Source organism: Haplochromis burtoni, unplaced genomic scaffold, assembly GCF_018398535.1.
Source record: "Haplochromis burtoni strain Fernald_Lab_line unplaced genomic scaffold, NCSU_Asbu1 Contig_598, whole genome shotgun sequence".
NCBI lineage: Eukaryota > Metazoa > Chordata > Actinopteri > Cichliformes > Cichlidae > Haplochromis > Haplochromis burtoni.
The window spans coordinates 186,384-205,271 of NW_024582959.1; the positions used below are offsets into that span (position 1 = coordinate 186,384).

Consider the following 18,888-nt stretch of genomic DNA (forward strand, 5'->3'; position numbering starts at 1 on the left):
CCTCCTGCAGCTGTTTAATTAACTCAGTTCTATAATCAGTACTACAGATGTGATTATGAATAATCATTCTTAGAGAACCAGATTTATTTATTACAGCTGTAATAAATATTTATTTTTTTTAAAAGAAAGAAAAAAAAAAGGCTTAAATCCACTGGTCGGTCACATGGTTTGGCACATACAGAGTGACTTCACACGCACTGTCAACCAATCAAGTCTGAGCAGTCATGTCAGAGGTGCTGGAAGGGGCTCAGATTGTCTCATGTCAAAGGCACTTACCCATAATTCTTTGTGGGAGGGGCAGAATTTCCACTGTGAGCAGGATTATTATTTTTTTATTTTTTTTTTTTTAAGAAAGTGGGTGGGGCTGTTTTAGTTCATCAGTTCTGAGAGCCCTCCCCCTATTCCAGTCTGTGCTGTGGTGACTGTCGGGGTCAGAAGTCACCTGCAGAAGTAGACTGAATGCGATTGGTCCCAAGTGTAGTGGAATATTAGCAGCTTCTACATGGCAGCTGTGTCGATCTGAACATACAGCTGCCGAACTCCTGCCTGTGGAGACAAAACCATTCATCGTGGCTGAATACTATGTTGACATCCTACTACCATCAAACCATCAATACTGCTACTGAAAGTAAAGTTTGTAAGAATGGTGCTGCTGACACAACCCTACATCTACAACTTCAACTGCCACCAGGTACAGTGTACTTGAATGAAGCTGTGTTTAGGTACCTGCGTGAAGATGTGGTGTGTCTGGCTAAGGATCCAGCGGGTGTCAGCGTCAGGGGCGACCAGCAGCTTTAATGTTCCGATATAAACATCAGTACACAGAGTCCAGAAGTGAGGCTCCTGCAGATTATACACTCCCTGCAGTTGCTGCACCTGGCCACAACACAACAAAACAAACATCAGACTTGTCCACTCCATTCAAGGGCTTGAGGTACAATTACCTTCTTAAATTAGTGCTACAATTGTTACTACTACTACTAAAACAAATGATTACTTACTAATGATAGTATCAAGAAATGTACAGTTTATACGCTAAAATACATATTTACAGAATCTATTCAGTGGCACCTTTGGTTTCTATTGTCATGAACTGCCAGAACCTGCAACAAGTAAAGAACTGGTTCTTATTCCACTAACTGCATCCTAAGACGATCTGTGCAAAATCAGACTTCCAGGAAATGCAGCTGCATACACTTTTAAATTATTAATTTGTCAAGTAACTGACAAAGTACATCAAAATCTAACTTTATGCTAAATACTGATGTTTGCTCAGTTCCTACCTCTTCTTAGAATATTGAGTATGGTCACTACTCACCCTCTGGTAGCACTCTGGTAGGGCATGGTCTAGTGAAAATGGAGTTCTCTGCATCAGAATCCCAATAGACTCCTTCAGTAACGGTACAACACTGAGGATCAAATGATAGAAGAGAGAAAGTTTAGACAGAAAGTAGAGAGTCTTGTTTTTTTTTAGTTACATTGTGCCAGTTCCTAACAACAGCCACCTCACGGCACTCTGCATTGTAAGACCCCACAATTTTGGAGAAAAACATTCCAGCAGTCAGACGATCCACTATGAGTAAGCAGTGACAGAATCAAGGAAGAACTCCCCTTTAACACAAGGAAAACTCCAGCAGAACCAGGATCAGGAGACAAAAGTCAAAGATGTAACATAACAGGAAAACAAGGGAGGACAAAAAAAAAACTTGCAATACTGTTCCACTGCTGTGCAAGAATACACTCGTGCAAACATCCATGCCACTAGTCAACTAATTTTGAAATCATAGTCCAAGTCCAAGTTGTGGTGCATGTACCATGAACCACAGTTCAAAATTGTAGAGATTCTTAAGATGGGTCCGAGTTTAACTCATTTGCAGAATCTGTAGATTTACAACTGAAGTTCAGCTCCATGATGAGTTTGACTTTCCAGCTGCAGAAACCTGATACCTGCAGTTATGTGAAGGCCTCTCAGCTAACCACAGCACCACTCTGCTGACTCTTTAAATTGGCAGCTGTGCTCACTTCCAGCATATCAAACCACATCAGCACACATGAACTCCATTTATCTTGGATTTCTGGGAAATCTGACCACTGCATTCACATTCAGAAGACCAGCGATTTGAGAACAGACTCCAGGACTGTATAAAGGACAATACCAGTGGTTTGGCATGTTGGCTTCCATTAAATACTAATTGGACATTCTTTACATTAGTGGAAACCATTTTCCAAAGAGTCTGTCAGTTTTTGATTGATTTTCTTTCTTCCAGGCAGATGTTGTTTCCAGCTTGTTTTTCTCTGGAATTCGACTTTAGAGCTGAAACCGGATTGATAATCCATAAGCTCTAGTAGTCAATGAGGAGGATCTATAAGATGTTAAGGAATGTCTGCTATCATCTGAAGGAAATGAGCTTCTCTAACATATGTTTCTGATAAGACAAAGTTACACATCATGAGCAGTACTAAAGAATGTAAAATACTCAAGGGATCATTAAAAGAGAAACAACAAAAAAAAAGGTTCTCACAGTCCTGCAGTGACTTCAGGCCTGAATCTGGGTTTTCATTATTAGAGAGTGGTTCACTTCTTTTTGGCGTACATCACTGTTATGCCACAGACCAGATCCGACCCAAGAACAGTTCATGTTCCAGATAGGAAAATGTGAAGTAATCACCTACTGACCCATCAGCTACCTTAGATCTTCGGGTGGATACAGTTACCGCCTAAAAGTTTTAAAGACCAAGTATTTGCCTTTAACTGATGGAAATTAAGTAATATAGATTACTGGGTGGTAAGGTGGAACAGTGGTTAGCGTTGCTGTTTCACAGGAAGAAGGTTCCTGGCTTGAATCTTTGCTTAGGCTTTCCTATGAGTAATGTTAGCTTAATTTGTGATTTTAAATTGGTCATGGATATGAGGTCAAGTGCTTATGATATAGAGAATGCAATGGTTAATAACTTTAGTTTAAAGCACTCCGAGTGGTCAGCAAGACTAGAAAAGTCCTTTTTAAAGGCTCAAAAGCCCTATATAAAACTCATGGAAGGGAATATTACTTGCTGTTAAATGTTCATAGAAACTGAACATTTGACAGTGTTTCCTGAAAACCCTCTTGTCTTATCACTTCATGATAACATTTAAATTTACAAAAAATAATTACACAGCAGTGCGGAGTAGTTTTAGTCACAGTAGATGTCTTTCTGAAAGTGCTGTAACTAAGTTTAAGGATATAATCATCCACAGTGATCTTCTTCAATTCCTTGTACCAACACAGAGCAGAGCAGCTGCACTAACACTACTCCAACAGAGGTCGATTATCTCGTTAATAATTTCACCCCTTCACTACGTATGACTCTGGATGCTGTAGCTCCTGTGAAAAAGACAGCTTGACTAGTATTTGACTCCCTGGTATAACCCTCAAAAGCGCACCTTAAAGTAGATAACTCAAAAGCTGGAGAGAAAATGGCATATCACAAATTTAGAAGATTATCATTTAGCCTGGAGGAATAGTTTGCCGCTTTATAAAAAGCCCTCCGTAAAGCTAGAACAGCTTGATTGATTGAAGAAAATAAGAACGACCCTAGGTTTCTCCTCAGCACTGAAGTCAGGCTGACAAAAAGTCAGAGCTCTGTTGAGTCAGCCAGTCCCTTGACGTTGACTAGCAATGACTTCATGAATTTCTTGACAAGTAAACTTTACAGTCCATGTACTGATCTTAAAACGGAACACCTACACTGTGCTTCCTGACCCCACATCAAATTTGCACGTAGAATAAAGCTTTTGTTTGATATTTAATCTCAAAACAGCTCTGAGTCTGCAGCAAAGAATCTAAACTGAAATTGTCAGGAGCAGGTTGTGTTCAGAGTTTCAGTTTAAAAATCAGCTGGGAGTGCCACATTTTCACCGTTTCTTTTATTTACTGCAGGTTTTAAGCTTATTATAGATTCTCTGCTAGGGGAATATGTTTTATATGTGCAGCTTCTTAAGCTGTTCCTTTCTAAAACCGTTGGGTGAAGCTCAAACTGTGTGCCGCACTGTTAAAGGAAGGTCTGTTTATTCATTTGGTGAATTTGAAAATGTATAAATGTTGTTATATGCGATTCTAATCTGCTGAAACACAGGACACACATCAAGTTAATCAAATTAAATTGTTCAAAATTAATTTCACTTTGATAAGCATCAAACTGAGGGAATTTTCACATCTAATTTATCAGGCTGGGATACTACTGGGATGATACTGGGACAGTAAGTTTCACAGCTCAAATGTGCAGCCATCATCTTAGAAATCAACAGCAGCACTGAGAGAAAACTCCGTGATAAAATAATTAACTAGAATTAAAATGTTTATTTCACTGCACTGTGCACTAAATCATCCGATCATGGGCATGTACACACATGTATTCGGGTGTCTTCTACTGTGCATATTTTGCCCTGTTACTGTCCCCAAGTGGTCGCAGCAGGTCGCTGCCTCTCCCCGAGTCCATTTCTGCCAGAGGTCTTTCCTGTTAAAAGGGAGCTTATCCTTCTCACTGTCATCTGATTGTTCTGGTTTTCCCTCTACTACTGTAGGGTCTTTACCTTGCAATATAAAGCACTTTGAGGCAACTGTTGTGACACTATGTAAATGAAACTGAATATAAAATACCAGAGTAAAAAAAAAGGCACAGTATTACTGTCCAGACCAATACTGGCTGATCAAATCACTTTACGAATTACTGGCAATTTCTGCTGTAGCTTTAAGTCTAGGCCACAGTTTTTGTATTCTCAGTAACAGAAAAAAATCATCACTTCAGTATAAGAAATAATAATAATAGCATCAATATAAGGACTCACATATGTCAGCAAATCGCTGACCACAATGACGTGAGGGGCATGCACATAGAAGTTGAAAAAAGTCCAGCATTTTATTTGTTTCTATCAGCTGGCAGCATGTGTAAAACACCAGCACATACTTAACCAAAATGCACTAGCACACGCAGAAATGGCAGCAACGACGGCAGCCATTTCTGTAGGTTACATCGTAGCTCTACAGAAATTCCCTGGCCAAGGCTAAATCAGACATTAAACAGTAAGAAGTGATAAGGAAGTATCACCTGACTCCAATGAGGATGGCGATCAGCATGGAGCAGATGGGATCGGCAATCATTAGATCATATTTCTGCATCAGCAGAGCGGAGATGATCACACCGACACTGCCCAAAGTGTCTGCAATAATATGCAACAGGACTCCTGGAACACAAAGATACAACACACATCGATACAGTTTTGATACATAGTCATCAGAATACAACAAGTTCAGACTAGTTTATGTAAGACAATGAAAAAGATACTAAAATAGGTTAAAAAAATAAGTGCAGAAACTAATAATTCTAAATGGTTGGCATAAATTTAATTCTTCTAAAATACTACAAATCCAACTGTAAGTATAGTTATGAAATTTAAGCTAAATAAAAAATAGAACAAACTGCTTCATGTACAGTGATGGAATCTAACATGTAGCGTGAAGTTCTCAAAGACTTACACTGGAGGAAATTTATAATTATACTCCTTCAGAGCTAGCTAGTAATAACTGTAGTTACTGTGCACCACTGTTAAATCTGACAGAATTACTTTCACAAATGTGACTGCTCAGGAGGAGGAGGTACTTTAGCTCTTTACTTAAGTAAAAGGAGCAGTGCAAAAGTTTGAAAGCACTCTGGTTTAAGTCCTGATCACTATTTATTTCCACAAGAAGGGCCAGAGCAGTCTTTTCTGAGGCGGCTGAGGTCTTAACATCTGTCGGACAATGCTAAGCAGTTTCCAGAATTGTGCTGTGACCAGTGCCATCCTCTATTCGGTTGCATGCTGGGGCAGCAGGCTGACACTTGCAGATGCCAACGGACTCAACAAACCGATCCACAAGACCAGTAGTGTTGTGGGGTGGAGGTGGGCTCTCTTAAGATGGTGTCGGCGAGGTGGATGTTGTCCAAGATAAGGACAATGCTGGACAATATCTCCCACCCACTTTATGACATGCTGGCCAGTCACAGGAGCACGTTCAGTAAGAGACTGAGATTACCCAAAATGCACCACTAAACGACACAGGAAATCATTCCTGCTTGTGATCCTCCTGCTGTACAATTCCTACATCTAAAGTACAAATAAACACTGCAATAGCACACACTTCCTATCACATCCTCTACAGAGAAAATAAAGTCGGTATGAAAGGGGGCACCATAATTTCAACTTTGTGTAACATACTGTGATAGTTAGAGCCATTTTAATTTATTAGAGATATTCTATAATATATTGTATTATTTAATATTGGTACTATTGCTATTATATGTATTAGTGTTCTTACTGTCTTGGAGCACATGTGACCACATAATTTTCTCTGGGATCAGAGAACAAATGTTCAGGGTACCAAATGCTAAGATGATGAGCATGCTATGTACTGCATGCTCAGAAGACACAGCGCTTTGCGAGCACGTTGGGAACGCCCCTCCACCCCAATAGTTTAGTGTAGCACTGTGTGTGTGTTCATGTCTCACCCTGCAGGATCTGTTTGCTGGAGCCTTTTCCCGGCAGGTGTTGCAGTTCGTCTAAAAAGCAAAAAATAAATAAACGCAACAAGTGAGGTTGGAGGAAGTCTGTACCACGCAGGTTTGTTTTACTACTAAATGAAAAACCGTGAGATTCTGATGGCAGTTTATTAAATCTACATGAGCATTCAAACATTTTTTTACAATATACCGTATTCACAAATTCACATACCATGCCTGTGCTAGATAGAAAGCTTTGTAACATTCACACACTGATGACGACACTGGGAGCACCTTTGGCATGCAGGCCGAGGCAGCCAGAGATCAAACCAACAATCATGTTCATGTTGTATAAAAATGACATCACGGGACGTGCGGCCACATTGCTATAATGACCCTCACGAGGTGGTCCTCAATTGTAATAGAAAATTAGCTGAGTCGAACTGAGCCAAGCCAATCTAAGTAGGTACTAAGGGAAAAGGGCTAGAAGAGTCTAAATTGTGTTTGTGGCATTCTCATGCAGCATTTTCCTTTGTCAGACTCTCACCATTATAGTGTGGTTCCTCGTGTCCTCCATGACTGTGCCAATCTGCGTGTTTGTCGTGGTGGTGATGTCCTCCATGACTGTGGCAATCTGCATGTTTGTCGTGGTTGTGATGTCCTCCATGACTGTGGGAATCTGCATGTTTGTCGTGGTGGTGATGTCCTCCATGACTGTGACCGTGACTTGTGCTACCATTAAACAGAGAGTGACTGTGTCCGTGGTCTGAGGATGGAGAAGGAGACGTCAGACAAGCAAAGATCTGCAGTGAAGTTGTACAAGGCTGCAGTCGACCTGTGAGGTTCTGCACAGATGCATCAATGTTCTAGTGGCATGCAGCAACGTTTAACTGAGCCTGAGTTTAGTTCACTTGATTTACAGAGGGTCTACAGAGTTGCAGAGTCCCTATAAAAAGCTTCGAACATCTACCAGGTTTACAATATCAAAGTTTTAGAGACCTGCTTTAGTGTTTGGGTCTGCAGAACACATTTTAGAGAGTTGCAACAATAATGTAAAAATGAGACGTGTGGTTACATGTTGTATGGTTGCACTCAGATGCCTGATCTGTACAGGCTCTACTTGATTGAACAAAAGAAGCTATGAGGGTTCCACTCCAATAATGTCATTTATTTATTCCCAACTCCATTACAATGAGGTTTTTAGGTGTAAAGCCCAGGAATCCATGAAAAACGTAGGATATAATGCTGGGTAGTTGACACTAAAGATGCCATATTCTAATTTGGCTGAGGTATGACTAAAACTTTCTGTGGAAAATGGCTGGTGAAGGTACAGCGTAACCGCAAACCTTTCTGACACCCCATGTCGTATCTGCGCTCTAGAAATGTAACTACACACTGGCATCAGTGCAGCCCGCACAGGCATGAATGCTGAAAACAACATCATTTTCACTGGATCCAAACTGCAGAATCGACTCAAAGCACTTCAAGAGCGGCAGAGACACTCTAGGCTAAATCCTTCAGGTGTATTACCTCCCTCTCCATGTGAGTGCCCATGTCCTCCATGCTGGAACGCAAAGATCCCGACCAGGTTCACCAGCAGACCGGCTACAGAGACAGGAAGCAGCCGCTCATGGTGAACATCTGGAGGCTCTAGAGCTCTCTGACAAACAGAGACAGATGGTCACATGCTGGCAGGCGTATTTTCACTAAATTTCAGCATGCCCTGTTAAAGCTTAAGGTTATGTAACTACAAGAGTAAAAATGATTTGTTTCTACCCCAACTTTTGCAGTATTAGGAGAACTGATACAGCACACATGATCAGATGCAAAAACCTACACAAGGGACTCATTGTTCTTACCTTGTTTAATCAACTGGGTGATCTACTGTATATACTCTTATTATATACTCAACAAAAGGCAAGTCTGACTGTGCTGTCTGATTTGTTGTTGTTATAATAAATCCATCTATTCTCTTCCACTTATCCAATTCAGCATCACAGGGGGATGAAGCCTCATCTCAGCTGCCACAGAGTGAGACGAAGGGTACACCCTGGCAATTTAGAATCACCAATTAAACTAACCCAACTAATTGCATGTCTTTGGACTATGGTCCTTTTAGTAGAAATGGGTAGGGGATAACTGTTCTTGAGTACTGGTACTGAATATATTATTTGGCTCATCTGATAAAAGGATTTCTTCTGCTGAAGACTGACGGATGCGACTTTACTTCAGGTTAACTAAGCTCCATCATCATTCCTGCCATTATGTGTGTAATATGAAAAACCGTGTAGTGAAATTTTGTTATTTCATTGATTTGATCAGTTTTTATGGACAGTGACAGGAAATTCTTTTTTCCTTACATGGGTGCTAATAAACTGCACATAAGAATTATTCCTAGACTGAAGTAGTACGTCTCTGACAGTAATGAATCAGGGTGTGCAGATGTTGCAGCCATAGCTGGTCAATGTCATTTAAGCCATTATTTAACCTCGTTTACAGTGAATAAACCTAATCCAGAAAAGATTTGACTCAGAGTCAAAGAAAGATTGTTCGACTGGTTCTCACAGCAACCAATCAAACAATCTCATCAAATCCAAGGCTTTCTCCCTGTAGGCTTCCATCTGCGTGAAACTATTGATGCTGATGTTAAAGCTTTATGATTTTCATATCAGTATACTGATCCCAAGTTGCTCTCTGATGCATTCAATGTGGTGTGAATGTTAGATACAAAGCACTTAGGTGTAGAAAAAAGCATTTGTGTCAATGGGTGAGTGAGGCATGTTGTATAAAGCATTTTGAGTGCTCGAGTACAGAAAAACAAAAGAAGAACCACAAGAACCAGTTCTTTTAATCCATTATGTTGGCCTACTTGTAATGCTATAACAGGCACTGCATAATAAGCAGACACACCTTGTAGATGTGATGGTTAAACTTAGGTAAAGTGGCAAATGTGTTACCTCAACTCCTTCCGAGAAAATGAAGAAAGCAGTGAAGATGAGGAAGAGCCCATTGACAAAGCCTGCCAGAACCTCTGCTCTCACATAGCTGAGACACAGACAGGACACAGACGGATTAAACACACTGACTGTCAGTGAGAGACCAGAACAGAGCTCAGAGTGGATGTTCTTACCCGTAGGAGAAGCTATCGTTGGATCTCCACCTGGAGATGACGGAGGCTGCCAGACCTGCCAGCAGGGCAGTGCAGTCAAAAAACATGTGGAAAGAATCTGAGATCAGACCTAAACTGAACACATGACAAACATGTAAAGAGATTCATTAAGGAACAGGAGCATCTGAAAAGATTTTAATGCTGCCGCAGATAAAACGATGTTTTTAAATGGTTACGACACCCATCACCCTTTTCCTCTTTTTTTCTGTCACACATACACTACCAGTCAAAAGTTTGGACAAACCTTCTCATTTAATTGTTTTTGTTTATTTTCATGACTTTTAAATTGTAGATTCTCACTGAAGACATCAAAACTATGAATGAACACATTTGGAATTATGTAGCAAACAAAGAAAATGTGAAATAACTCTAAACATGTTTTACATGTTTAGAGTTTTACATTCACATCTTATGAAGACTCTAGAGCGGCTCTTCCTCAACCTCCTCCGACCACAGGTACAACATGCCCAGGACCCACTACAGTTTGCATACAAGGCGGGTGTCGGAGTGGAGGATGCCATCCTGTACCTCCTACACAGAGCCCACTCACACCTGGATGGGGGAAAAGGCACGGTCAGGATCCTGTTTCTTGACTTTTCCAGTGCCTTTAATACCATCCGGCCCTGTATGCTTCAGGAAAAACTGAACAGGATGGAGGTGGACCCCTGCCTGGTGGCTTGGATCTCCGACTACCTCACCGACAGACCACAGTACGTCAGGCTGAAGGACATCACGTCTGACACAGTGGTCAGCAGCACAGGAGCACCACAGGGAACTGTGCTGTCCCCTCTTCTCTTCACCCTGTACACCTCTGACTTCTGCTACAACTCTGAATTATGCCACATTCAGAAGTTTGCAGATGACACAGCCATCATGGGGTGTATCTGGGATGATCAGGAAGAGGAGTACAGAAGTCTGGTGAGGAACTTTGTCGCATGGAGTCACACAAACCACCTGCAACTCAACACCTCAAAGACTAAGGAACTGGTTGTGGACTTCGGGAGGTCCAGAGAAGGTCCACTGCCGGTTCAGATAGAGGGGGAGGAGGTGGAGGTGGTCAACAAGTACAAGTACCTCGGGCTGTGGGTGGACAATAAACTGGACTGGTCATGCAACACAGAGCACCTGTATAAAAAAGCCCAAAGCCGACTGTACTTCCTCAGGAGGCTGAGGTCTTTTAACATCTGCAGGAAGCTCCTGAGGATGTTTTACCAGTCGGTGGTTGCTGGAGTACTTTTCTATGCTGTGGTGTGCTGGGGGAGCAGCACAGCAAAGAAGGACTCATCCAGGCTGGAGAAACTGATCAGGAGGGCTAGCTCTGTGGTCGGCATGAAGCTGGACACTCTGGTGACAGTGGCAGAGAAAAGGACATTAAAGAAACTGCTGGACATTATGAACAATGCCGGCATCCTCTGCACACGGCCATAAACAATCAGAAGAGTCTGTTCAGTGACAGGTTGCTTCTCCCCAAGACAAGAACTAACAGACTTAAAAACTCCTTTGTCCCACACGCCATCAAACTGTTTAACTCCTCTCTGGAGGGGAGAGGGAGGGGAAACAGGAGGACAAAGGAGGGGGGAACAACTAAGCTGTAGTGCCTCTTCACCTCACTGTGCAATACCTTTTGTGCAATACTTTTGTAAATAGTCAACAGTGCAATAGACCTCAATACTTGAAATGTGCAATTCACTTGTATTTTTATTTTTTATTCCTATTTATTCTATTTATCCCCTTCGTATATTTTATTTATATTGTCTCTGTATTTATATATTGTGTGTGTGTGGATATATATAATATTCTGTAACTCTGTAACTTCTGTCGTGCTGTGCTTTTTTGGAAATCGAATTTCCCAGAGGAACCCACCCGAGGGATTAATAAAGTTCTATCTTATCTTATCCATCTCTTATCTTACATTTTAGATTCAAAATAGCCACAGTTTTCTTTGATTACGGCTTTGCACACTCTTGGCATTCCCTCGATGAGTTTCATGAGGTTGTCACCTGAAATGGTTTTCCAACAGTCTTGAAGGAGTTCACAGAGAGGCTGAGATCTCTTCTCCTTGTTGCTTTTCCTTAGTAGTGGTTTCTTAGCAGCTATTTGACCATAAAGGCGTGTCCAAACTTTGACTGGTAGTGTATACTGTTCCAGTGATGGATGCTCATATTAAATTTGGCTGAAGTTTCCAATTTTGATCTCAGTCTATGTTTGTATGTAAAATGTTTTTTAACCCTCTGAGCCAAAAGCTAAGCTCTTAACAGTTTCACAGTTTTTTTTTCTCCTCTTGGCTTTATATGACCCTATATATCAGTGGATACCCCCTAATATGGTCATTTCTGGCACACAGGTTTGGCTGTGAGCACAGATCCACCCACATGCTGCTCAAAACTTCTTTTTGCCAATCAAAAGTTTAAAGGGAGAGCAGCAGGAGGAATGAAGCAGCTTTTTTCAGACAATGGATGAAGTCCCAATGTAAGTCAAACAGGACTATTTTGAAATGTGGCTTTTGTTAAATTCAAGAATCAATAAAATGGAGCTGGAAATGAGCAGAATAGCTCCACTTAAAAAAAAAAATTTAAGACATGCGGAAATATTCTTTGCAAGAACGGGGAGCTCTGTTCCCTGCACATGTCCAAACCATCTGAGCCTTTCCCATGCAGCTGTGCTTCAGCGCTGGAATATTTTGAGTTTGGAAAGGCTGACTGATGATTTAATCCCTTACTTTTTCACTCTATTACTACTTAATATTGTTCATTTTCCATCAGGTCACAGTATTTTCTCTCTGTAAATCCTGAAAAAGTCAAAACGAATCATTCTTAGGTATAGACAGACAAATATTTATTCCCCTTGTCTTCTTCTGTTAACAGTAATAACAACAACAACGATGATAATAATAATAATAATAATAATAATAATAATAATAATAATAATTTGCTATTCATTTTGGGGGTATTTTTCAGGATGCACTTTTAGAAATATTGGGAAGATTTGGAAAGTTTGTGTAGTGTGGTTTGTGTATCTGCTGGCTAATGGCAACTTCTGCTTTCAGGTTAAAGACGTCCGACACTAACACACTCTGGCTTCCTCCATGCTAACACGAACACATACGTGGCACATCCTGAAAACAGCAGATTACGTACACTGCCTGATGCTAACGCTATGTTAGCCTACCTGTTACTCCAGATACCATACGTTAACTCCACAAAGGCGAAGGACAGGTTGAGACATAGGAAGAAGAACAGATTTCTGGAAGTTTTATCGGCGAGGATAGACCTACAAAAAGCACACAACAGTATGAAAACCAGCAGCACAGATCATAGCATGAGCCACAGACCGCAGACAAATCCCTGTCATCAACTCCTAGAAACTATATATACGTATAACTGTCGTTCAAGCACAAACCCTGAAGGCTGACAATCTTATAAAAAACATTTAATGCAGAGGAAGCTAACAGTGGCACAGATTCATTTAGGCTAGCCGGCCAGCAATAGGCTAGCAGCTTATCATTAGATGGCTCCCTTTTAGCCGCTATTAGCAGTGCGAAGATTACCTGAACCATCCGGAGAGTTTCAGCAGCAGGTTATACTTGGTCGGCTTATACTCGTCGTCTTTAATAGATAATGGTAACATTTTCACAACTGGAGACACACACACACACTCACTTGATAGTTTAGCTACGGAATGCTAACTGTCAATTTCCGGTTTGTGAGATTTCACAATAAGGCGTCATTGCTGTCACAGTTTGTGCTCGCCTGCCATAAGTAATATTGAAATGATGATGATGATGAAGATGAAGATGAAGAGTACTATTATAATTATTATCATTATGAATAGTAATAATAATAATAATAATAATAATAATAATAATAAATCAACTACACTGCAGTTTTGGAGAGATCACAACAATCACAATGGGATTTCTGTTATTGCTTTGTTGCCTGTTGCTAAAAATAAACAAATTTGGTGATATATAGTTTGGCTAAAACGAGTGGGAGACAATGGATAGTATAAAGCAGTTAATGTGTGAGCAGGTGAGTAGTGAGCAGGGGCGCTATAAAGTGGAGAAAAGTGATTCTAAGGGTTTGGCAACAAAGAATAGCATACAGCCAGGGTCTGACCCCGCTTCCCCCTTTCTTATTTTGGTCCAGGTGCACGCGTACTGGAAGTCTGGATTTCAAAAAAGAAAAGTGGAAATTAAACTCATAGCGAAGTCCATACGAAAGAAATTGCTTAACTTTCCTATTATTATTTAGTTTCATTTCTAACAGAAAAGAATGTGTTTGAGTTGTTTTAGCATGTATTTGGTGCAGGCAGACTTTTGTACATATGTATACTAAATTACTTATCTAACAGATCAAACCTTTGGCTCAGGGTTAGCTGTACCACTCCCATCTCCACAAATCCACACTACTGACCAATACTGAAGCAGTAAAATAATTACCTTTGTAACATTTTATAGATGAGAATTTAAATTTTCTTCCTTCCAAAAATCTATGGCCTCAAATCCCTGGTGATTTTTACGCTAAAACAGAGATGTTACTGCTGTTTATCTAAAATTAACTTATTGAAAAATTAAAACACAACTTTTTTCATCCATCTTTAGGATGAATGAAAATTCAAATCAAGAATCAAGAAATTACCTGGAAGGTAATATCTTTACAACCAACTAGTCCTTCCTGTTACACACCAGTATGTGTAAACTCACAGTATTTTAAACTGTGAATGGCACCTCACATACTTGAAGCTGTGATGATTTTCCTTTAGAATTCAGTGAGGCATGAATAGGAATTAAATAAATCAATCAAAAATATTTGTGTTTTCACATGTCTGTATTCAAAATCACAGATGTTCAGTCTGTGTATACACGTGTGTGTTGATTATTAGACAAGGCAGACATCACGTATGGAGTTTATATTTTCTTTTTAAATAACTGTCATGTCTGGCAGCTCTTGCAATCAGATTCATCATCTGAATACACTGTTGTGTCAAACATATTTGCTTTTCCAAGATAAGTTTATAGGATCCTATTGTTTGTGATTTTCTTTTCTTTTATGTATTCATTTCCTACTATTTCCTACTATGTAATATGACGAAGCCAGAGTTGACGGGCAGGAAGAAGAGTGAAAAGAGAGACAATACATGAAAAGATAAGAATAAGAGGACAGATCACAAGTGGAAAAACCCAATCGGTCTTTAACCTGCACCTGTAAGGAAACAAAAAACAGAAAAACATACAGCGCTTAAAAATAAAGAAAATAAAGAAAAAGGAAAAGAAGAATATGAGCAATGCGCAGCAACCCAGAATACTAAAGGCCTGAGGCCACACACACCCCACAACAGGAGAAGAAGTGAGGCTGCAGACAGATCACTAACAGCTAAAGGGAAGAGAGGGCAGCACTGCACTGTCATAAAGCTCCTAGCCTTTCAATGAATATTTGAATCCAGCCTTTACATTACTGCCATCTTGTGCTTGCAGTTAGCTATTGTTCCCACTATTGTGCATATCTCATTTCACTGAAAAGCGTAGTCGTCTCTGTCTCTGAGGTTGTGTCCAACTATAGTTGACACTGACTGGAGCTGGCCAAGCTAAAGGGCCAGCAGCTATCTTCTGTTGGTTTGTGCATGCACATTGTAGGTTAACCTCTGGCCTGACTGTAAACTAAAGAGAGACCAGAATGAGAGGCAAGTTGCTGCTGGTCTGCTTTCACTGCTCAGTTAGTACAATCTGCACTTTGTACGGACACAACGAGCATGATCAAGAAAGATAACCTTAGTGACTTATGATCGTAACAGATGAGTCTCATCTTGCTACCTACCTTGCCTAACATGTATGATGTAGAGAAGATGGAGTGTGAATAAGTTGTTAATAATTCCTTTAAAAGCCACCATACACCACTGATATTAAGTAATACATTTTTTATATCAATTTATGAGGATAGTTTTCTTAGTGATGCATAAGACTGTAGAACCACATGTGATTGTTTGCTTCCATAGATAATTCACTTACGTTGCCTAAATGCATAGTTTGGGTGAGGTTGAGATAGAGCAACAAAACTATTTGGATGAGTCTTCACATATCATTCTCAGAGTTTCCTGTACAGTGGATTCTTATGTTTGAGCGTGTAACCCATTTGGGAACTCCTTTGTCCTGTTTAGAGATATCTGGATTGTTCCAAATGGGTATTAGTTTACATGGCATAAGTGAAGAAAACAACAAACAAATCCCACCACGGTGTCAGGGAGGTGTTCATGGTAAGGTTTTTAAAGTTATAATGCTTAGTTCCAGTAAAAGGCAGATCAGTGTTTTTAAAATTATTCATAATGGTTTGTTTTTCCATAACAATAATGAGATGTTTGAGTGTTTATTAGGAATTTGTGAGAAATGATTTTAGGCAGAATCATCATTTTAATTGCAGCAACTCTCTCCATGAGTGATACAAATATGTTAGATCAACCTCCACCATTTTAGTAAAAGGAATGTGATTCAACTATACTGAAAGCCTGGTGGAAAAATGTATGCCTAAATATCTAATGTTATCTGGCTGTAGTGGATGTGTTTAGAGGCAAAACTGTTGGTTTACTCCAGTTGATGAAGTCAGAGAAGGAGGGACAAACAGGGTGAAGTGGAGACACCTGGGAGGAAACAGCTGAGATGAATACGTTTAATGACTCAAGGGGACTCAAAACTAACCATGATGCACACAGAACAAGAGACTATCACAATAAAACAGGAAATAGTGATGGAGACTATAATACATGAACTTGACATAGACAAAATGGGAAGCAAACATGGAGACATGACTGTCTGGGGGGGGGGGACAACCTTCAGGGCATTGAGGGACCAGATGGATATAAGGACACAAGTGAGGAGACAAACAATAACAGACACAGAGACGAGACCAACTTCACTCAGGACACTTCGGACAAGCGACAAAGACAGACATGGCAACATAGGGAGGCAAGAATACAAGGAGGACTCCAAGGTCAAAATTTTACACAACAAGACTCTAAACACAAAATGCTGAGATAAAACCCAGGACCATGAACCCACAAAACACAAACCACTGAGTTGATGACCAAGGAACCATGACAGAGCCCCCCTTATCCTATACAGCTTCTAGACGTCCTTAAACAAAGACAAAACCTAACCTGCAGCGGGCAGACAAATGGGTTTGAAAGGAGGGCCTGAACCAAACACATAAGTAAAATCAAACTAAGCAGAAAAAAAAGTCACACAAATTGTCCCAGGCTGTCCAGGGAGATAAAAACGGGTTCATGAGGCTAGTACGCCATTGGAGAGGTGCAGGGACAGACACCTATAAAGTGCTCAGGGCTTCTCAAAAGGCAAACAGCTGTGACAAAAGAATTCTGGGGTCTCCCCGGTGACCAGCAGTAGAGACAGCAGGGCCTGGGGGCTGACTGAGTGGCCAGCTCCGGTGTCATGGCCAGAGGCTGGCAACAAAGGAAGTCCCCTGGAGGACAATGCCAGAGACGACATTTCACCTCTGGTGGCTTTGCAGGGGGCCAGCAGTGAGGGCAGCAGCGGAACAGATTCACAAATGACCAATAACACAGATTGGCTTGAAGTGGCCGCCAAGGCCAGCATGAGGCCAGCATTGATGGTGGAGAGTCTTGGACTCCAGCAGTGTGGAAGACTTGGGCACTGGTTCTGGGTGCCCAGGACTGGAGCAGAGATATACTGGACTCAGGGAGTGAAATCACTTTAGCTTTATTGCTGATTATTTTCAGAAGATACCAGAATAATGTCCCAGTATGCGGCAGCACACTGTATGAATTTGCAAAGAGGACCCAAAACACAGACACCAAGGAACGTGGACAAAACTTGAATTTTAACAGAAAGCGAGCCGTTTATTAAGGCTGGTAAAAACTGGACAAAACAAAAGGCAGAGATGAAGCTAAACGATAACTTAAACTGGGGAAACAAGAGATAAATATATAAAACCAAAACATAAAACTCGACGTGGATACAAGGATACCTGAAACCTGGAGAATAGAACATGGAAACGTGGCACAAAAGACAACAGATGACCTGACAATGAATGAACAGAAACACACAGGGGGTGTCCAAATTCATGGGCTGCATCCTCCTGAGGACGCATTTGTAGACCGATTACGTCACATTAACGCGACGAAGGCTGTCTAAATTCATAGACTCCTCCGAATGCAGCCAACAAATGCGTCCTCCTTTGCCCTGAATTTGAAGGCTGGGTCGGGTGTGTCCTTCCTGGCCCACCATATCCCAGAATTCATAGCGTGCCTCAGCCAATTCCAGTTTCCAACAATGGCAGTCGCTACTAAGTTTTAATATTACTCTTATTACTCTTTCTGAGTCACAAAAGAAACTTTTAACATATTTCAGTTTATCAAGACATCACATGTTTGCAAAAGTGCTTCGACATTTTCGCAGACGTCTGTTACCCACTCGATAGCTAGCCAGGAGCTCGAGGGTCACTAGAGCCGATGAGAACGGCACATCATTTTCAGATCACCGCGGTCTTTCGCTACTCAGGTTAAACGTGATTTATAAGTCACTTAAATAAGTGTTTTATTTGTTCGAGAGTAAATCAGTTTGGCTGCGATTAAAGTCATTAGATTAGATTAGATTAGATTAGATTACATAAAATAAAACTTTATTAATCCCTCGGGTGGGTTCCTCCTTGGTTTTCACACAGCTGAATAAATGTCAAACAGAAAACTGATTAAACAGTGTCATGTTTAGGCCGTGTGCAGGTATGGAGGACCCACAGTGCAGACTCTGGAGACAAAATGTGGACTCAAAAAACAGTTTTAATGCTGAACTCAAAGTAACAAATTTCAAAATACAAAAATAACTCAGGCAGGCAGGCATAACACACAGCATGAATGAGGGTAGATTGCGACACTGACACAGAAACACAAGGCTTAACTACACAGAGGGAGCAATAAGGGGAAGCAAAACCAGATACGTTAACATGAGACATGGACTTTCAAAGTAAAACAGGAAACATAACATAGAGACATGGACTTGACAAGGGGACACCTCAGACAGGGGAGACAGAGCAACTAAGAAACACAGACAGAAACCAGAACATCAACAAAGAAACCAGAAGAAACAATAAATAATGGCAGAATCAAAGTACAATAGTAAAGAAAACTCAAAACTCTGGGACAACGACTCAGGTCTCCTAACAAACAGAAGTGTGAGATGG

The 18,888-nt window shown here is 40.7% G+C and overlaps 1 protein-coding gene across 2 annotated transcripts; it reads right to left on the reverse strand.

Moving 5' to 3' along the window:
* Nucleotides 1-53: 53 nt before the first annotated feature.
* Nucleotides 54-13,397, reverse strand: slc30a7 (solute carrier family 30 member 7). 2 transcript variants are annotated; one of them, XM_005948416.3, is made up of 11 exons: nucleotides 13,230-13,397; nucleotides 12,851-12,952; nucleotides 9,644-9,757; nucleotides 9,471-9,558; nucleotides 8,044-8,173; nucleotides 7,061-7,279; nucleotides 6,523-6,573; nucleotides 5,086-5,221; nucleotides 1,319-1,409; nucleotides 727-876; nucleotides 54-546 (listed from the first exon to the last, which is right to left on the reverse strand). In XM_005948416.3, the coding sequence occupies exons 1-11, from the start codon at nucleotides 13,307-13,309 to the stop codon at nucleotides 499-501; spliced, it is 1,209 nt and encodes a 402-aa protein (XP_005948478.1). In that variant the 5' UTR covers nucleotides 13,310-13,397; the 3' UTR covers nucleotides 54-498. The 2 variants fall into 2 exon arrangements, with proteins under 2 accessions (XP_005948478.1, XP_005948479.1); XM_005948417.2 differs by having other exon boundaries at nucleotides 9,644-9,752; nucleotides 13,230-13,388.
* Nucleotides 13,398-18,888: the final 5,491 nt, after the last annotated feature.